The following is a 22,793-nucleotide window of genomic DNA, read 5'->3' on the forward strand; positions in this document are numbered from 1 at the left end:
ACTATCATAACATAGTAAAAACTGTAACTGTAAAAAAAGAGCAATTTGTTTGAAAGAGAACACTTACGTGGTGTATTTGGACTGCTGGCTGAATTTTCCATCTTCTTTCAATTTGGCGCAAGCTATTTTTCATACTCTGGGCAAAGAGCGTCAGTGTTCAGTCAAGCGTGAACAAAAATTTGTTTTGTTGATTGCACTTGATAGATGAGACTATTGGGTATCCATAAATATGAAAAAATCTTCCAAATATTTTGAAATGTAATTTAGACAATTTTTTCAAAAGTGTAACTTTTTTTTTTGATACGCCCTGTATAGTATCATATGTATTATATACCCTTTCTGTACTCGTAGATAATGCCTTCGAATTGTTCATTTTTTTTATGGCGTTTTTGCCGAGTCATCTCATCATGTTCATAATGCGCTAATTGTAGGGCTAGAGAGAAAAAAAGTCAAAAGAATGTAAGTTCTATACTAGTAAGCTTTCTGTGTTTCTCAGATTTCCGTAGCGAAAGGATAATCCTTCTCTTCTCATTCCCCTCAGTCATCCTGATAGGGCGACATTCCGCATCACTGTCAAACCGCAGAGCTTTAAGTCATACTCGTACCAGGCGCTAAGCGGTGTTTCGAAAAGCACCCCTGATACTGTGTATTGCTCATGTATTGCTCTTTTTCTTTGTAATAAGTGTCTATTGGGTACTGTCAACTTCATTAAGTGAGAATTTTCAAGAAGCTGGATGCTCTTTTAACGAATGGCAGCTTTGATATACACAAACATTAAAACAATTCAGCGAAAATAGGATCGAATCGAAACAATATTCATATGGATTGTGTATATTCATATGGATTGTGTATAGGGATTATGAAAAAAAATGTACCAGAGTGTATCAAAACATGTTAAACCGATGTTAAGTTTTTGATATCAGTTTTGCATTCATTGATGTAAAGGACTATAAAATTGGTCCGGAGAATTTTGTATCAATTTATTTGTATATTATGTTTCCATTGATGAAGAATAAAATATTCTTTAAAACAAAAACAAAAATAAAGCGCTGATCAAATCAATTTTGGAATGCATCTATCCTATACAGGCGTTTTGAAATAGTTGCATTTTCAAGTGAGTGATATTACATAGATCTCTTCGCTTTGAATTTCGGAATTTATTTTTGTATTGAATGCTCTATTGCCACAGTTTCTGTTGATAGGGACAACTATTATGTTTTCTCTTATCAAACGTGTGATATTATCCGAAGTGGAAAACGTTAATTCACTCGCACAAAATGTACCAAAATTAATGTAAACTCAATCTTCAAACTTTGTTGCAGCAGAAAACGTGTTCCATCGGCGGGTCGCGGAAAAGCCCTGCATCAGTGACATTCGTGATGCATCCTATTTTGTCCACGCTTTTGGCAATCAAGTTCAAACAAATCTATTTGATGTGCGAGGTAACCAAAATGACAAGGTTGACAATCATAATCAAGATTAGGGAAAACATCGATGGCTGAATCACATAATGCACACTCATGATATTCAATAAGATCATTATGAATTAGGAGCATTAATTATTTTGTAGGCTATACATCAACCTACATTTTGGTAATCTTTCAAAGTATTGCTTTGATAAGATGACGCATTGTAAGAGAGAAGTTACTTTACTGTCAGGAAGATAAAACGTGATATTGTCACGAAAGATAGTGAGTGTTTATTTTATTTCATTTGGGGTACAAGTTAACAATTTCCATAATGATCTCATTCTTTGATTCAAGTTTTTGACAACAAGACGAAATACATTAGAGCTGAATTGCTTTGCATAAACATAATAATGAAAAAAATAGAAAATCTCACACCTTTGTTCTGGAATAAATCAGAATGGGCTTAGATCGAGAGGATCCACGAAACTAATTTTTATGGGGAATTCATAGCAATATGGATTACAACACAACCATAAAACATAGTTCTGGGAAGAATAGAACATATTCGATTATATCTCAGTGTAGTCATGGTGGTCGTTTTTGCGTTGTGCCGAGAAAGCTATTTGGTGAAATATAGTTCCGCGGAGCACAACCGGGGTAAAGGGTATAAAATGAAAAAGAAGAAAAAAAATAACATAGGCAAGTCATATTAGGTGCACTATAAAAAGAACGAAGACTATTTTAGGGAGGTAGATTCAAGTGGTTACCAATTCGTCTTTAGTAAAACGTGCTTCCTTTTTACAACAATTACTCAGCGGAGCATGTTTCCTTGGATCACATGCTGAGCGTAATCAACTGGTAACTTACAAGTCAGTTTTCTCCCTCAAACATTGTCGAAATGTGTTCGCAGGAACCCCAAAAGTTATGATGCAAATCCAAGGCGGATAATCCCCAAGAGTTGAGACTAATGCTCGGGTAAGGCCTACTCACAGTCAGGCATCAAAAAGTAAACAGCGCTGAAGCAATATGAAAAGGATTTGCTAAAAGCAAGGTCGGATAAAATATCATCCATTTTGGATTTGAGTCGGGAATGAATTCCGCGCGGAAACACGATACAAGGGGAGCGCACAAAGGCCCATTAGCTGGCGGGGATCTGGCGGGGGATGAAGGCTCGCTAATCAGGGTAATCCTGCACCAGGCCTCGACAGTGAGAAGGTTTCCTATACACGGAAAACAACGCACTGCAGCTCCATAAACGCGACACGAGAGGGGTTTCCGTTCTCAGCCTTTCCTTAATGTTTTACAATAACTTAGACTTTAAGCCGATATCTCATGCATTTCTCTCTCTTCTCTCTGTTTGTCGTCTTCTCGGGGTTGTTGTCGTCTTTCTGATATTATTGCCCAACAAAGTATCATGCGTAAACCTTCTCGTTGTCATAGCAACGGCGCCAGGCTGTCAAATCTCCTACGTTGAATAAGGGAGGGATTAACGTGTAACACATTCATGTTTGGGGTAACATCTTCAATCTCGCACAATCTCTCGGGTTTACAATAGCTATTGTTTGTTGGTGTGTTGTATAGAGCATGGCTCGATTCCACAATGCCAGAATGTATTGACTTCTTTTTCTTTGGTTATTTCTGACACCGGACAGAGCTAACCGATAGCTGCGCTTGTGACATGAAGCGTGTATACTTCCGCTGTAGGAATGGCTCGTTGTAAAAACAGTCGGCATACATACCTGTTTGTTCCTGCAACTTATATGGTAACTTCTTAATCTCTAACACAAAATTCGTTCACCACGACAACAGAAAAAAAGAAAGATACAATACTGTAGTTGTTTTATGTCTTCATTATTTACGGAGACTTGAAACTCTATGTCTGCTTAAAATTCAGCTTGTGAAATGATGAATCAATCGATAAGGCAATTGCTTTAGTATCAATATTTGATAAGTTGCAAACTGTCTCAATAGGGGAAAAAATCAACATTTAAGATAGAAGAATATCATGGGAAGAGAAAGCGTATCAAACTGTTTAACTGTTTTTAAAATCACACAGCACAATGATCCCACAATGAATAGATACAGTCAAGATTAAACAGGGAAACGATCAACATGACTACTATCATTCAACAATGCTTATTATAAAATTCCTGATATATTTTGTGTTAGGTTTTGTTGAAAGCAAAGAATGAAAATAAATGAATTGAAATTCAAATTCAAACTGGAAGAGATTAACCAAATTAAACGCTGGAAGATATTCATTTTAGAACATATTCGTGGAATCCATTTTGCTGAAATTATTACTGTATATAACTAGAACATAACAAATGGGTGAACAATGCCTCTGATGTCGTATTTCGTTCCATGGAACTAAAGTGACTGAATAGTGATTGCATATCGCAACGAATTTGCTGTCAGACTTAGGAGCCTAATTATCCAACTTAAGATGACACGAATGTGTAAGAAATGCAGGAATGAATTTGATATGTATCCATGAACTGATATCAGATCTGATACTTATCATAGCTATTAGACGCATTTCAATGAATATGATTTAATTCACATTATCAGTTAGGCCTATTCATTCATTTAGTAATAACATGAATCGAAATACATAGGTATGATTAAGATAATTTGTAATTAGTAAACATGAAAATCAGAGCATTTTGTGATAATAGTAGAGGTAAACTATTGTAAGTAAGAGAAAGTAAGAAATGGTAACCCACACAAGGTCCTTTTTGCAAATCGTTAAATAGATATAACCTTACCATAACCTAAAGTATCAGCGTAACTTTTATCAAAAGAGAGCAGTGCACAGCTCATCGGAGAATTTATACTTTATTGCCGATTAACAACTTGAATTCGAGTTCGATTGGGACTGGACATTTCAAATATCTTGGTTCATCGACCTACTTTACCGTGCTTACCAACCTGTAAAAGAAAAAAAAAAGAAATAACTACTACTTTCCTCATTTTAAAAATTTGATTGTCTACTTCTGTAAAGAATTCTCTGTATTCATCTATGAGATCTCGATAACAAGGAAACCTGTGCAATACCAGCTTTCATGAATTCTTTTAGTTTTCTCCCTTCACTCTTCTTTGTCCATTTTTCGGATAATGTAATCTTTTAAGGCATTTTCTCGATTATGTTATCTCGCGAAAAGAGAGAGAAAAGATAAAGTGTTAAGAAAAATATAAAAGAAGAGGGAGCGAAAGGAGAGGGGGAGAGAGACCGACACAAAGAAAGAAAGAGAAAGTTAAATCTCAACAACCCGTTAATCTGATTCGCCTTTCGTTAGTCGAAACAGTGAAGCCTTAGCGACGCGCAGAACACCTGTAAAGAAATCTCCGTAATAACATGGCATGCCCATTCAGAGTTGGCCCCGGTGTCGCAGAAAGTTCGTGATTAAGGAGATAATCGCGACATGTAATTATTCTACGTTGTTGGTGTTGGTTTGGGGTTTTTTGTCCCCCGTTGAGGCAAATAATATCGTCTTGGTTAAATGTAGACTAGGACATTGGTCACAAACTTTCGTTGCCCTCCAACAATATCCACGGACATTTTACACCCCTCCCTCCCACATCAGCACAGCACCCTACAGAAATGATAGAACTTTACAGAATTTTACATTGCGGGGACAGAAAAAACAAAATAGAGGAAGCGCTCTGGTTGCTTACCATGATTTGCCCACTTTAAAAACGAACCATTGAAACAGAATGAAATGGCACTAAACAATCTTACTAGAGTACTAGTAGGCCTATTAGTACTGAAACAGGAATCAACATGAACAACAACAACAACAACAAAGTTTGACACATTACACAAAGATTACACACCCTGTCGCAAGATGTACCACTTTGCTCACAGAATAGTATCAGTAATAATTGTCTGTTTACTGTTCCAATTTGTTTAATGGTACTTCTATGTACGGGCATTGAACATCATACAGTTTATCTCAGGAGTTTCTAAGTTTCTTCTTATCATTGCGCCTCCTTTCTTACCGTCGAATCGCTAACTACCACTGGTATTTATGTGCTTCTTTCTTTTTTTAAAGTGCAAATTACATCAATTCTACTCCATATCCAAATCCTATTTCCTGCGGTAACTACCATGCAGGCTGGATGTTACTCGATTTTCTCGCCTACTTCAATATTATCATGTGTCTTTTGGGTTTTGTTTTTCTATTCTTGTTATCACTCTTTCCTTGTTATGTCTTCGCACTTCTACGTACATAAGACTTAATACTTTCTATCATTCTTTATTTCTCTATCAATATGCTCATCTGTGGGTTTTTTTTTCTCTCACCTTTTTTCCAGCTTCAGATATCACACGATGCACTACGACAAATCACCCTCCGTCGAAAATGGAACTGATCCCCTGGACCAGCCAGGTAGGAGGATGGTCTCTTTTTATAATTATCAGCACAATCAGGGAGGTGAGGTCTCACCTGTCTGGCACAATGTATGATAACATCGAAACTCTGCATGTCATGTTTATTACAACGGATATCATTGTTGTGCTAGAAAAATTAAGAACAAGAGGATATTATACCATCTAACTCTATCTCACCCAAGGCATGCCAGGTGCTGGTATCAAAATGAAAGAAGTGGGAGTGCAAGGAGACACTATCATTGAATCCATTTTAGTTTTTGATCGATGCACGCCCCAAGCAAGCTTCCAGAGGTCCCCTTGTAAAAGTGGATATCACTTAAAAAAAGGAGACAGAAATCGGGGGGGGGGGGGTGCTTGGTGTGGGTGTGAGCAAAAAAGAACGGCGCTGATTCACATGGTGGTGAACGCGAGTACGGTTGACAGTATCGTCTAGAGAAACAGCGCCATCTATTGTGTTCAAAATGCTTGTCCGTGTTTGATTCCTTGACGGCAATTGAAATCGTTTGCCATTTCATTGCTCTGATAGACGGACACCGAAACGAAATGATGACGCGGATATCTTTGCTGGTATCTTTACCGGAAACGAAATAACTATTCGCAGAAGTAATTTTCAAGGTGACCTATTTACCCCCCAATAAACGTCACATGACTGCAAAGGTTAATCTGTTTGCAACATAATCAAAAGTGAGAGCAGAGAAAGGTGGTAACATCTTACACTGCAATTTCTCTTTGTAAACTTTGCTCCACCTCCGAAGCTTCTCTTTTCTCAGGCTTTTGTCATTCTTTTAATGTGATGTCTTATGTCTTGTGCTCTCCCTCCGTAGCGCTTCTGCCGTCGTTTCAACCCGGCGTGCTGCGAATGGATGACCCACCACCAAAGGCCAATATCTCCTGGCGCTAACCCTGTAGCAGCCAAGGGACGGCGGCAAGATTGAACAAAAGCAATAATATGGTCTGATTTGTAGAGATGCGACTTGATAAATGAAAAAAAAAATCAACAAAATGTCTACTTTGACAATGTTACATAAAGGACCTGATTACACCAGACTTTCGATATTACTGCATCCTGCTGTCATTTGGCCCCCTATTTCTATTATCATTCTTTTTCTTATATGATTCTGTCATTGGCATTATAATCCCTATTATTCTTACAGTAATTTTTTATTTGTATCATTATTATCATTATCATTATTATTATTATTATTATTATTATTATTATTATTATTATTATTATTATTATCATCATCATCATCATTATTATTATTATTATCATTATTATTATTATTATTATTATCATTTTATTTTTTCTAATTACCATTATCATCATTATTATTGTTATCATCACCATCATCATCATCATGATTTTCATTACCGTTACTATCCTCGTTGCTGAGGGATTATTAAGCCTAGAAAACATTATTTTGACCATGATATCTTTCAACTAATGTCTGCGGTGTGATTCGTTTTAAAGTTCTGTTTGTTAATTGCTTCACAATACATTAGTTTATGTGAACTTTTATCTCTTTCTTAATGTGAATTACACTGAATAGAAATTTGCGTTTTAAGAGAAAATAAAGTTAGAATGACAGATCAACACCACTCAATTTTGCACTGTATAAGAAAATAGTATTCAAGCAGCCCTCACTTGCGCATGACGCATGCAATGTACATATTGAACATGAGTGAAGATCAAAGATATAACATCTTATTTTCTGTCGTGATATACATGTACTTCATCATACCACTAACTCCTGAAAAAAAAAAAAGATGGTGATAGAAAAGGCGCGCTTTTGCTGTAATGAAAAATCTATCAACAAGAGAGACAACTCACAACAGTTACTTACTTCTCATATCAGAGGGCAAGAAGTATGACCAGGAGCCGGCTACCGACCTATTTCGATACAGGGGTAAAAGAAGTCGCCTACACCAGGGATCCGTTGGGGGTCCGTTGGATCAGGGAGGTGGACACCTCCCTGGTTTCATGAAGTCATCGCATAAAGATGTTTACATAAATCACAGAGAATGGCCAAAGTCCCACTCATAATGCAGCTATGCAGAGAGGTTAAATTAATTTCGTGAAGTCTCTCATAAGTGTGACCTATCTACTGAACAATCAATCTCTCTTAAGACTTTCATGAAACGGACCCCAGCGACAAAGATACATTTCAGGTTTTTATACAGGAATAACAGTCGTTACGTCATAAGTATCAGAAACTGGTCAACTGCACGAAGGAAGCCACTGGGTTCTTTTCATTTCTATATCGGAGGTAAATGTCCCGCTTTCGGAAAAGTTTGATTGGAAAATGGGAGTTGTTTGGAGCAGTTGACATAACGCATGACAAAGGCAAATGCTTTGCCCATGTTGGTTACTAACAGAGGACGTGGTGAACTGGGCGGGAATGGCCTAGGAAGGTTGAATTCATCGTGGTCCCGTTTGAGCATTTTGATCCATGTTTGTCTCTGTTCTCTTCAGTTTTCGGGTATTCAAACGGTTTTCTTCAACATTTAGGGCGTAGGAATTTATAGAACGGTCTTCAATGTTATGTGAAAATGTCGCATGCCGTGTGAACCAGATACTGAAGAAGGAAATGTGTTTTCTTAAAATGAAACGAGTTCATATCTTTTAAAATCGAGAAAGTAGGCTCATTCAGCGTTCGTTTACTTGATCAAACACAAGAATTTAATACGCTATTACAAACACTGACATCTCATAAATCTGTTGCTTTAATGTGTATGCTAATTGTATCTTTCTCCATTTTTCCCCCTTGTTTTGGGGGTCTTCTTTTTTCACTCATTTTTTTTTTTTTGGTGCATTTTTAAGAAATGTAATCTTGCGAAATCTTGCCTATGTTTGTCATGTGTTATGTATCTATACCTTTGTTTTAGTCGTGGTTTTGTGTTTTTGAATACATGTATTTGTATATATTTTAAATGTGCAGGGTCCTTTAGTAGAGCAGTTTATTAACTGAAAGGGCTGCCCTGTAGCAATAACACAAATGAAAAATAACAAATCTGATGTGCGATACCTTGACTTAACTGATAATCGATAAATGTTCTATGGAAATGACACTGAACGCAGATACAGTGTATTGTTAGGTTTTCTTAATAAACTTGAGGTATGTTATCAATAATCGAGTCAAGTCTGGTTTACAGTTGTAATGTACCATCTTTGTACGAAGTCAAAATAACACACGAAGCCCATGAAAAATTTAACAACTGTTGATGTTTTGAGCATGCCTTATCACGTCTATCAATGATTTTGTACTGATTATGAGAAAGGAAGTTGCAGAAAAACAAGCTTAAAAGTGATTAAAGTTCTTCAATGGTTAGACACCTCTTTTTCTTCTTGCTATCAATACAAACACATGATTTTTGTGTCTACATGCAAAGAAAGTACAGCATGATCAAAACAGAACACACACAACACACCGAAACATGTATTTCAATGGTTTTAATGACCTCCCACTATACATTCTACTCAGAAAACCCACAATTACTATCAGGGCTGTGTGCCATAATGTGCTGTATGTTGATGTATGTTTGCAATGTGTATGTATATAATTATACTCAGTATATATATTATATCAATAAATATTTATGAATGTATGTATACATGTATGTATATATAACTAAATACACATAAATAAATAAATAAATAAATAAATATATATATATATATATATATATATATATATATATATATATATATATATTTATATAAATTATATATTAATGCATATACACACACAAATACATGCATGCATTCACACATACATACATCCCAATATCAAAAAAGAAAAGAAAAAAAAGAAGGAATGAACAAGAATTACAACACACAGGGATAATTCATAACATTTGAATTGTAAAACATTTCAACTCTTTTAATAGGTCAGAGAGATCTAATTCTGGCACAGTAATGCTGTGCATTCCACTTCATCATGGTCACTCATACTCTTCAAGGGTCCCAAAGCATTTCACTTACCCATGAATTGGTCAGCGAGTGGACACTCTATACTCTCCCATCACACGCTTTGACAGTGTCCTTTTTTTTCCCCCCTCCTATAAGTCATCAGCACTTCTACACCACCTCCCACAAGGAGACAAGAGTATTTTTACTGAATTTCAGGATCCAATCATAAGATTTCAGATCTGTTTGGCATATGGAGCACATATAATATCAAAGTCATGCCTTTGCCATGCCGCTTTACACACAGTACTCCTAGAGCCTTGATATGGCAGGGCCAATATGACCTGAATTATCAGCAATTCCAGGTGAATGTGAATGTGACTCCACTCTGTGCTTACCAATTGATACAATTTTCCCATTTTCCTTTGTTTGTCTGTTTGTTCTTGAATTATCAAATGGGTATTACATGAACACATTTATGAACTATATCATACGGCCACAGCGTGGGGCTCATAAAACTGTAAACTGCACCGACATTTTGCGTTAGATGGCGAAGACAGCTGATATAATGCCTTCTTTTTGATCCTTCACAAGAGAGCACCACATGGTAGTGCAGTGTATTACCTACTACAAGACATAACTAACAAACATAATTCTGATACAACAAAATAGCTCTGTAATGTTGAATGATTGGTAAAAAGTTCTGCACCTTTATACCTGTTTTTCACTGTGCAGGTGTACGAGTGATACCGAGTTTCTCTAGCAACAGAACATCAAAAACAGAGTGCATGTAACAAGCACACATTGTATGGGTACAATGCATGTGCTTAATGCTTTACACAAAATGTGCGGAAGAATACACATGATGCAATTTGGTGATGGCCTGCGTGCGGCTATGCTATTTGAGCGGTTCGATACCACAGACACAGACACAGACAGACGCACACATTCACAATGACTACGTGATAACAATTGGCACATCTATCCCAGATAGCCATATTTCATGTCAGTGTACATAAACGGTTGTTGCGTTCGGTACGATTGCCTCAACGAAAAACGTGAGAACGTTGAAAGCATTAGCAGCGAAAAAAAAACAACAACCCAAAATGCCAGTGGCCCTAACTGTAACGAAGACTTGCGTGGTATGATATCCACTCTTCTATTCTAAGAAATGCTCTACTGGCAGGGAGTGTCCATTATAGATGGTTGAATTCAAGATGATGCACCCTGTCTGACTGATAACACCCAAGATATTTACTTCAAATTCTATGCACCACTTGTGACTAGACTGATATCGATTGTCACACAATAATTCATTGTTATAATTTTTTTTCCCCTCAGGACTAAAGAGCTTTGAGATAAAAGATGACCATCTTGTCGAAAACATCATAAAATGGTAACAAATTAATATAATGTCTCATTCTTGGCTACCATTAGCCGAGAAAAATTGAAATCCATTAAACTGTGAAGAATCTTTTTTCCTTTGTGAGTAATATTACAGAATTCTAATTGCATATAACATGAGTAGAGGAACACAAACCACACCCTTTGGTTCTCCCACCAATGGAAAATAGGTCGAGATAAAATGCAGAAATATATTTTGTGCAAACATAAACAAGAAAAGAGACCACCTCTCATGGTTTGTCAGACACTGAAATCTCAAATCAATGTTACCCTCCTTGCCACAGTTCCCTGATTAAAAGTATTTCTATTCAAATCCATGGATATGACTACGCACTTTTATTACTGTAGAGAATGCAGTTTGAGAAGAAAACAAAATCAGAAACATAAACTTAAGTTTTACTTAGAGAGCCATATGAAATATACTTTGGCAAAATATCAAGGTTGAAGAAAGAGATAAAAAGAGATGAAGATTCTCAAAAATGAGTTTTCTTCATCCCATTCAATGATGAAACCTTTCGAAGGGGGTCTTAATCTAGGGTGTTTACCCTCTGTCATACCTGCCCCCCTTTTGACATCTATACACCCTGGAAAAGCTGATTAGGATTCATCACAGGATGACCAAACTGCATTGCAGAAGAATGCAAGGGTTAAATGAATATGATACATGCAGCATTGGATAACTTGATGATGATTAATTCGGGAAATTCATTAGAATTTGGGAAATCTCTCAAACAAACACTGTCTAGGATTAGCAAAAAATCGAAAAAGCTGCAATGCCAGGGAAGACAGTGAGAAGTGTAACACAGACAAGCAAAAAGAGAAAACTCTCTTCCTCAGCAAGAAGCAATGCATATATTTCATGTCAATATTTCTCATATATATTCCACTATTGACAACAGTGAATTTGAATGACCCAGTGTCATCAGTCATTAAAATGTAAGGACTATGATGAAACGTAAACATACCGCAATTAACAACTGCACTGACCTTTTCTTCTTTTTTTTAATATAGTTTGGTGCATATTTTTTGTCTAGTGCTCACTAACACTTACATTGTACAAGTCTTTAACAAGCACAAGTTTCAACACATGAATGGCAACTGAAAAACAAGAACCAAAAACCCAAAGCACATTGTTTCTGTGCACATTGCCAAACTGTTGCTGCATACATGCTTACTGAAATAGACCTGATTGAATTGAAGCACAAGTGGATGACCTGCAATATTGTCATGACAGATATATCGAGGTATGATGAACATATCTCACTCAAGGATGAAAGGAGTTTGAGTCATTAAGAATTCATCATCAATCAATTTCTCCTTATCTATCTTTTGTATTACATATCGTGAATTCAAAATGCTGTTCCTTATCGAAGGAAATTCCCTCGCTTCAAATTTAATCTATTAAATATGCCCAGGGGGTCCAACGCATCACATATCTAGTAAAAAGATGTGAGGATCTTCCACACCGGCCTTGATTTTCTTGAGGAAGGTGACAGCTTCCCTCCCATCGATTAGTCTGTGATCGTAAGTCAGGGCAATGTACATCATCGGCCTGATCTCCACCTGGAAGGAAGGCATAAAAAAAGAATACATGATAAAGAGAGTCAAGCACAACGAATATGGTACAAATATGTTTCTCCTTTTCTGCTTCGCTGCCAAGAAATCTTTTCTATGGTGACATAGCATGTTTCTCATCATCACTGAGAAATTGTTTGGTAATCTTGCAGCGACACAAACAAGTATCATCATTTATCACTTAGCCACCAGCACGGAATGACCATGACGAAGGGTGAACTGGCATTTCTTTCACTGACATTTCTGTCTTTACTAAGATAGGATAGCAGCAGACATGAGTCATTCAGCAACAAGTTTGAGTCCAGAGGAAGAGGCTCTTAGCAGCACTGTGTGATAGTGAAAACTCTAGGCTGACTTCTTTCATTTCTAGCACCCACCTCATGAGAGTATGACTCTACGACAGTCATCCATGCATCCAATGTGACTACTGATCATCATTATCAGGAAGCACTCTTCACATCCACTAAACCTTGTAGATATGCAAGATATGTATATCTGACTCACAATGATAATATAACTGGATAAAACAACAAACAAACAAAAAAAATGACACCAAAAGTGAACTAAGTCAGGAAAGAAGAAAATGTCAAGCAATAAGGCTTCTAATATTGCTCATTTAAGGTCACATTTCCTAAATTAAGTAAAAAGAAAACCCAAAATGTGGTAAAATACGGCTTCTAATGTGTTGCTCACGTCAGGCACAGGCACTCAGACTAAGGAAAAATATTTTGTCAGAAAGTTCCAGTGGCTTCAATCGAACACACATGCAACTTAATTTTACCTAATTAGCACCTCTTGCAAGAACTAGGGCTTCACCACCAAAAATGTCAGGGCTATGTATGTATTTGGATGATAGTCAATAACACTTAATGGGTGTTTGTATGTGCGCATCGGGCTGTATCTGGATTGCACTTACATCATCGGCAAACTTACAACACGAAGTTCCCACAAGCCTCTTTTTTTTTTCTTTGCTTATACAAGAAACTCTATTGAAGTTTTAAGGGGGTAAAATGAAAGAGAAATGGGGTTCAGGAACAATGCATTCCATCTCAGATAGATACCCTCATGGGCTGCAGGTGCAATTTGAGAAGTTGGCACGAGAGCTCAACGTTCATCTCATTCAACAAGTCCAAGTCGTGTTGATGCTGAATAGGCAAACTATGCCACACAGAACAAACATGGAGTTCAAGCATATTGCCTTGACTCTTCAAATCAGCAATTGTACAGGTGATAAATGTATGTCCAGAGAGAGTGGGGAAAGAGAAAGCAACCTTACCTTGCCATTGATTGCGACGGGTCTGTCAAAGGAGGCATGCATGCCCAGGATGGCCGACTGGGGAGGGTTGATAATGGGTGTGCCAAACATGGATCCAAACACGCCCCCATTGCTGATGGTAAACGTGCCCCCGTCCATGTCCTCAACAGCCAGTGTGCCACTGCGAGCCTGTGCGGGACAGAATGGAAGGACTGGAACTTGAAAAACTTACAAGGGGGGGGGAAAATGTCAATTTTCTTGGGCACATGTGCTCCATTTCTGCCAAATACCACTGACAAATGCTATCTAACGTGATAATAATTTTGTCATATTTAAGGTCCTACAGCCTACTGGTTTTGCAGAGAGAGAAGCGAAAATATTTTGTCATTCTATTTTCTTATATAATTTTCTTTCAATGCTTGATGTGTCGTATCTTTTTATGGTTGTTTACCAAAAATCCTCTTATTCTAAAGCATGAGTCTTTTTGTCTTGATATCACTGATGCAAAATATCTACAACTAAAAAAAAAGTTTTCTAAAAGTGCTCCTACGTAACAGTCTCAGAATAATGTGGCACACAGTTAAAAAGTGCATTTCTCAATGAAAGTAAGAAGTCCAAACATTATTCTAAATACTTTTGGAGTACTAGTATCACTTTTCACTGTTTGAATACACATATTTTTCAACCAGCATGGAAGCTTAAATTATTAAAAAAATGATTATTGGCTCCCAGACAACATTTGCAGTCTACCAATATGTTATTGATTGGAAATGGGAGTAACACTGATTTGAACTCTCCATATTCCCCTTGCACCATCCTAACCACAAACAAAGAAGAATATCCATGAAGCAACCTAAACGTGTCTTGTTACCTTCTCCCCAAGCTCATTGAGGCCTTTTTCCACGTCAGCGTAACTCATTGCATCCGCATTTCGAAGAACGGGTACAACCAGGCCCTAATAGGGACACATACAAGATAAGGAGTTACAACAAGATTGCTGTTTCACAATCAACTCTGGTTTCAAGTTTTTGATATATATGGAAAATACTAGTCATATCAATGGTGATATGAAGAAGGATGCAGACAATCTTAGCCTGAATGTTATTTCTACCACAACTGTCCTTTTCATCACCTATGTTAAACAAAGAATACATCATTCTCACAACTTGAATCACACCAAGGACTTCAATGAGAGACTAAAAGAAAAAAAAATTATATTTTCAATATTGTAAAGCAGAGAACCAACTATGCAAGCACCATGTTTCATTGATACAAAAAAAGAGAACTATGAAACGTACTTGCATACATTCATCAAAAAAAAAATTGAGGTTTTCATTTGCGAATAAAAAAAAAAACACCACAAAGCAATCCTGAAAAGAAGATTGCGCAGTCAGATACATGAAGAGCTAGCTTGCAACAGGTTCACCTTGGGATCGTTACATAATGCACAATAAAAACAAGATAAGAATGTGATAACAGGTGAACACAATGCCAAGTTTCAAGCTTCAGGTTACTCACCCTTCTCCCAAGCCAGGAAGTTGCAGCGGGTCAATCAAAACTTTCCTACAACACATTTTTCTCTCTCAATACCCCCCCCCCCCCCCCCCCCCCACTTCTAACACAGGGCAGTTTAAGGTACTGTTTACCATTGGGAACATTGATTTAAAAATGTTTGAGTTTTCACATTTGATGCATATGGGTAGGTCAGTTGTATCACAAAACATCCTACCATGTAGAAATTTTGCAAAAAGCCTATAGAATAATGAAGGAGATATCACTATTTTTCTATTTTAAAAAAAGATAACTGTAGATGATTTATTGTAGAAAAAAAATCATTATAAGTACTGTTCACATTTTGTATATTTAACAATATTTACCATTGACTATACTGATTAACATTTTTACATTGGTTGTCTCTATTCCTAACTCACATTTCAAAACTATTTTGAAGCACTAAAGCTGGAATTTTGTTTCATCTGCAAACGTAAAACAATGCCTGTAAGGACCAAGCAGCAGTCAGAAAACGGTACTGCGCCAAATCAAACGTAATGGCAGTCAAGGAAAAGGAAGGGATGTTCTCCAGGGTGAGCATCCAAAATGGGGGGGGGGGGATTCTGCCTCATGGGAGAAAGCAGAATGTGAACAATTACGAATATCATGCTTACTCTTTACAGTAGATCATGTCCTTTACAGCAAGCAATATGATTGTTACAAACAAGTCTCATAAAAATGCTACGTAAAATGCCCTTTGCATCAAGCAACATAATTGTTATGAAAAGTCTCATAGAAACATGAGTCAGTGGTAAAATGTCACCTTTGGAGTTGCTACTGCCACGCTGATGTCCACATAGTCACGGTAAACAATTTCATTTTCATCAATCACTGCAGAGGCAAAAAGAGAAGATATAGAAAGTCACAAGTAATTATCAATGATGGGCCAATCATGACCTTGTCTGCAGCAATCCCTCTAACATTTGTAGTTTGCCTGTTTGTGGGAAATATTACAGGTTTGGGACGCCATAATTTTAAAATTCCAATGAAGAACATGGCCATTGGTCAAAATGCTGCAAATTGAGACAGAATACAAAGAATGTTATGAACGACATCTTTTTATCATGTACAATTTTATCATGTATTATTCAACTGCTTAGTTTTAACTATGTGTGTGTCAAATAGGAAAATTATTGAATTAAAGTGAACAGCAGAGAGGGACATTACCTAAAAGGTCCCCTCAAACCAGAAAAGAAATGAATTTAAAATCCCTAAATTGTGTCTGGAACTGATTTAGAATTCACCTCTCCTGTTCCTCAATGAAATATGAGGGGGGGGGGGGGGGAAGCATACTGCAAAATAGTCCATCCATTTCTATTTTTCGGCATTATATTTTTGATCCGGCAAATCCCTGGAGGAACCTACAGATTAAGTTGTAGAGAAATCTGGAACAGAGAGCACAATCGGAGGGAGATTTAATTCCCTTTGTCTCGTCGGAGAAAGACCTGTCCCTCTAGCAGAGACTGGACTAGTTATTACCCACAAAAATGGGACCAAAGAATTAGGCAATTGTGGTGATGGCTAAGACTCCACTGAGCACCCTCTACTCCTGATCCTGGCGTGACAGGCCAGATAATCCCCCCAGAGCTGACACCCCTCAAACATTGCACAGACCCAACCAACATCATGTTTGTCACCTTGCAATGATTTGAGGCGCTTGCTGCATATATATCTCACATTTGGTCATACCTACAACTCTTCGGGCCTACTTATAAATAGCTGACATGTGTCCAACATGAAATGGTTGCAGCCCTCGCATCTGATACAGACAGTCCCCTACTGTCATGACAAATCAATATGGTGTCTGACACCTATATGGGAACATTTTAATCTGGCAGTACTTTAAGTATTTGAAAAATTAAAGTGGGGGAACATTTTAGACTTCTTTCTTCATAAAATCCCTACAAAACAAAGCCACACCATACAAAATGTATGCTAGATAGATCTAACCTCTGATATACTTGAAGAACAGTCATTTATGCTTTGGGTCTTTCTCCGCAACTGGGCATTCACAGTGGCTGTCATTCATTACGAAGTGTTTTGTCAAAGAGCATAAATTAAAGTACTACAAAGGAATAACACTGAGCCCCAAGGACCAAATCTTAAACCAGAAAATGTAGGAAGGCTTGAAGCAGCAGCCCAGGCACACGTTTGCCTTTAAACAAAGAAAATACAAAACCCATCAACTATATAGGGGTTTTGCCTGCAAGATTCATAGGGACAGTAACTCTGGACCTCATCAGAAACATTTATACAGACCCCCTGTGTTGGTCAACCCCACCCCCCTCCATTTAAGAAAAACAAAAATAAAAATATTTTGCTGCCCCTGCTACAGCTATACCACGTAATATCTTTATCCTAGTGACACCCTGGCTACACCCTCTCAACATCCCGACTACACCATTGCTATCATATGAGCTTCACCCCACCTATATCCAAGCTAAACCTTAGATATACACGAGCTTCATCTTTAGTAACACCGTAAGTACACCATAATTACACCAAAGCTACCAACCTGCATTCACCACTGGCATGTCCTTGAGTGCATAGGCTGAGGCCTTGACAAATGCTGACATGAATCCTAGCTTGACACCGTGTTTCTTCAGGAAGCTGTCTTTGTGCTTGTTTCTCATGGCAATGATGTTGCTGATGTGACAAACGAGACGGACCAACAAACAAGGTTCAAACACTTTCTGTTATAAGTGTATGTACGCAATGCCATCTTCATCCTTACTTAGCTGAACTATCCACACACTTCTTTAAATATAACTAACTCTAAATGATTTCATACGTTTTGCTAAATCCCTCCTAGATCAAAGTCAGGCATAAGTCAGTGCTGGTTGAGTGAAAGCGTGTGACCCAGCAATGTGAGTCCCATTTGCATGGATCTCCAACAAAATGCATTTTGTGAGTATGAAGAGGGTGTCCCAGTCCCACTTCTAGCAAGTTGGTGCACATAAGCCATTGTGAATTCACCATGACCATATTTATTTCCGTATTTGCATGTTTCATGGTTCCATGCTGTGGAAATGAAATGAAATACAGACATCTACGGTAAGCCGACTGTGCATATGTTGAATAACCAACTAAGTCAATGAAAATAGAAAATCCCAATTTTCATTCAACGATTTATGTATTTATTCACCTGTACAAACTGATTTTTCTTAGTTGGCTTATCGTCGAAGTTGATCAATTTCTGAGGACATTTTCAAAGAAAAGTAATTAAATTTGAACCTTTTAAGTCGAATTACGCCGCAAGGTGTAATCAATCACTGCAAAAAAAGGACCATGCATTTTGTTTATGCAAGACTCCAGACTTGCTGCCGCCCCTTGGCTACTACGCAAGCTCTGTATGTATCTCCGTATACATGAAGACTACATAAACATTGCGCACACCATCATGACTGTTTTCTTGGAAGGCCATGTGCAGCTGAGATTGAGTAAAGCCACAAGGCAAGAAAATCAAACCTTCGTCTGTGTTGATCTAATTGTATGATTTATATAATGAGTGTGTTGACTTTTCCATGAGGCTATTTTTTTCGGGAAGAGTTGCATCTCCCTGACATGAATCACACAGCGCACATGTGCAGCAATAGCGATTATCTATAGTAGCAGATGTTTTGGATTTAGGTACAGGGTATGGGAGAAGGAGGATGTCTTCAACATTACATTTTGAATTCATGACAAATCAAGACGATTATATATCATGCAAAATTATACAATCAGAAATATATGAAGATGCCTAACAAAGACCAACATTAAGATGGAGCAGCAAACTGCCGAAGATAAGTATTATTCTTCCTGTACGAGAACAACCAATTCCATTGCTCCAAATCAGCTTGGGACGTGCTTATAATGGTGTTTATAAGTCAGCACGAAATAAACACATTTATTTGAATTAATTAATACCTATTCATTAGCATTGACAGTATGATGCTGCACATTCTTTTTTCTTCCTCTCTTTTTTATTCAGTCATTTTTCTTCTCATTTCAATCATAAGTACTCAAAGATCTGTCTGTTTTGTAAGGTTTTCTTTGTGCCTGTCACATGTTTCCTTCTTGCTCCACATCACGTAGATGATGCGAAGATTCATTAACATGGGACATAATTAGATGTATTGTCATATTCGAAACATTGGGCAAAAAGCATCAAGATATATATATATATTTTTTAAATCATGAAAATACTCTAGGCACTTTCACGTCGCATATCCTGTTTTTCTAGTCATCAATATTGTGTTAATGTAGAATGCACATTGTATCGCAGAGCATGTTTATACAGCGTAAATTTAAGGATTTATTCGAGGTGTACAGATAGCGCAATGTGGGTCCAGATGAATGGATTCCCGCATATGTTCTTTTCATGAACGCCTTAATGACATTTTAAATCAAGGGATAATAATCTTCTTGCGTCTGCAACCTGAACCTTTGCATTCAAGATGCTCATGTCCACTGGGGCAATCTGCAATCCTGACAAGTTGAATCAGATGTAGCCGCATGACACTCCCGTTCTATGATAGGGACACTTTTTTTTTTGGGGGGGGGGGCATACGTAGAAGTTTGATATTGCTTAAGTCAACATGTTTCCCCGTCAAGGTTGACTTACGCAGAGTTAGCTGTATGCGTAAAAACTACTCTTTCTTGTTTGTTTTTGTTTCTTTGAGTTAACAAACAAGCAACGAGTACCAAATATGGGAGGTTTCTCCCCCACAACCATCTAATTAAACAGACCACCAGACCAGTGGCACACTCCCTTCAGTGACAGCATCGTACGGCAGTGTAAAATGTGACCGGCGACAACGGTTTCAGGCAAAAGTCGGGCATTTTGAAAATTCATTTTTTCACTGAATCACATTGCCCATTTCCTAAGCTTTGCATTGATATAAAACACTTGCATTTTTCGGCACCATAAGTGGGCATGGAAAACGAAATTAAATGTACTTTTTTAAGTTGTTAGCCTGACAAAATTGCGAGAAAACGGGCTTTGAAGATTCACCTCTTTCTCAAAGACAATGTCCGAGCGGCGATGCGAGGTGAGAATCACCCATCCGTACGATGGTGCCAATCGCTGTTAAGCTCCGCCTCTAGCAACCACATCGCCTTCTGATTGGATCACTGAGAGAGTCAAATTTCCCGGGCACCCTTCCTAGCAGCTCAGCGTATGGAGCAGAAAAACAATGCGGTTCGCTCGGGTTTGTTTTACCATTACGTCTTTCAAGATGGCGGATACGATAATTGCACGTATGGTGTACATGTGTATGGTGCACGCATTACGCAATGGCATCCACACGCCATGACCATGTGCATGTAACAGGAGCGTTTCGCGAATCCACACATTTACAAATCGCGTTTTCATTGTTGTTGATTTGATTTTATCATTGCCGACCCTTTTGAAGGCAGATAAATGACAGTGCTGGCAAAGATCACGCTTCCTGTTTGTTTTGCTTTTACAAGCCGCGCATATGTTGCCTTGTTTGGTGGTGTTAATTATATCAAAACAAACAAACAAACATGGCTCGTTAGTTTCGTGCGATCTTGATGTGTAGTATTTGAATATAACTGGTTTCATGTGACCTCTCCTTTCCTCTCATCTACAGTGTACCTTCCCTTGAGTCAATCTGCTGTCATGATTTTTACTACATGTACAAGTAAACTTTGTTTTTTTTTTTCTTTTCACACGATTATGTCGTGCTACGTACATGATATTTGTTTCACTTCCGTTGTCGAACATTGCGGTAGAATAGTTTGGATAGAAAGCCAAACGAAGAGCACGCACTACAGCGTATAAACCACTATAGCAAGAACAATGGAGCATGTAATCACATGCACGCGTGGACAAAGCATTCCCCAAACACTGCAACTGGTGTCTCCGAAAGCCGAATTATGTAAATGTGCGCGACGCACCAGCCAATCGCATGCGAGACCTTGCGCCGTAGCAACGCTGGGGATATTGGCGCGGCGTTCAAAAGAAGCTCGAAACTGACGAGTGCGATCCAACATAGGGTGCTTAAAATTCCATTTTCGATAGGAAAAACGTAGTCTTATGCTACGAAATTTAGTGTAGATGTAGAAAACATATCAAAGATTCGATTTCTGCAAAAAACCCAAATCGACAAAAATAATGGTAGAGATCTTTGTACCCCGCCTAGGATGAAATTTGCTATTGCGACTTTTGCCTGAAACCGTTGTCGCGGGTCACAAATATACATTGTGTCATAGTAACCCCACATTCATGTTCTGACTTTTATGTTGCAAGTGAATTGTTGTTTTGTGTTTGGTTTTAGTAACATTTCACTCTGAGCACGCATGACAAGGCTAAGACAATAATGCGCTAGCTGACGTCCAGATAATAGGGTGATCTGGAAACACGATGACTGGATCACAGAGGTCAGACTGTATCAGGAATGGTCACTGCTGTTATAATTATTACCTTTGCTACAATCATTATCATTTTTATTTTCATTATATCATCATCAATGTAATTTTATTTTCAGTAGTATTAGCAGTAGTAGTCGTAAAATTTGCATTGACATTGTTAGCATTACTAATACCAACTGAAGGTACTTCTAACCTCATGTCCAGCTCATTGAAGGTTGTCAGCATGGCATTGGTATTCTGGGCATCCTTAAGTCTCTGTGCTATTCTTAGCCTCATGCGTGACATCTTCACCTGAAAAACAAACCAACCCAACAACAACAACAGCAATAAGAAGTGTTTCAGTACAGACTTTCATTTATATATATATTTTTTCCTGCATGCAACCAGTATGGCAAAGGAAAGAGTGACTTTTCATAGATGTTCAGTGTCTTCTTCAATCTACTGAAGTACAAAGTGCCAAAAGTAGCAATCTGGTTTTTATTGTCATTTAAAAAACTACAGCAGAATATATCAAATACTTTCCATATGGGTCCATCATTGTGGAATACTGTGTGTTACTGTGAGTTTGGAAATACAGAAATAAGCTGCACAGCTTTGCACAACTGTGTGAAAACAGAAACAAAACAGACTCTTGACTGACTGAAACACATACAAGACCTAAAGATCACATGTTAAATGTTTCACTTGAGCACTTTTGGACCTGCTCAATCTGCATTACTGAGTACTCGATGGGTGACTTTTGAAGATATGAAGAGTCAGTATAGAAAGACCAAAATAATAAACAGAACTAAAGTAAAACAAATCTGAAAGTTTGAAACTATCTTATTTGAATTGCAATTTAATTCCAGGCACATATATCTCATACGTGTTGTACCACGTCAAGACATCACTATTTTGCACCCTCAAAACATTGTTCAGACA

General features: G+C 37.7%; 1 protein-coding gene across 1 annotated transcript in view; it reads right to left on the reverse strand.

The window, feature by feature from the left end:
- Nucleotides 1–11,845: 11,845 nt before the first annotated feature.
- LOC139731529 (dihydrolipoyllysine-residue succinyltransferase component of 2-oxoglutarate dehydrogenase complex, mitochondrial-like) overlaps nt 11,846–22,793 on the reverse strand; it is a 51,585-nt gene continuing 40,637 nt past the window's right edge. Inside the window, exons 10-15 of the mRNA XM_071642411.1 lie at nt 22,066–22,163; nt 18,010–18,140; nt 16,258–16,325; nt 14,815–14,898; nt 13,965–14,132; nt 11,846–12,676 (exon numbers count right to left, since the gene is read on the reverse strand). Of these exons, the coding sequence (XP_071498512.1) occupies nt 12,542–12,676; nt 13,965–14,132; nt 14,815–14,898; nt 16,258–16,325; nt 18,010–18,140; nt 22,066–22,163 (684 nt within the window). The 3' untranslated portion in view covers nt 11,846–12,541. The remainder of the gene's footprint in view (nt 12,677–13,964; nt 14,133–14,814; nt 14,899–16,257; nt 16,326–18,009; nt 18,141–22,065; nt 22,164–22,793) is intronic.

This window comes from Diadema antillarum, unplaced genomic scaffold, assembly GCF_040938485.1.
Source record: "Diadema antillarum isolate AM-2024a unplaced genomic scaffold, OU_Dant_1.0 seq00000377_RagTag, whole genome shotgun sequence".
In the NCBI taxonomy this organism is placed as follows: Eukaryota; Metazoa; Echinodermata; class Echinoidea; order Diadematoida; family Diadematidae; genus Diadema; species Diadema antillarum.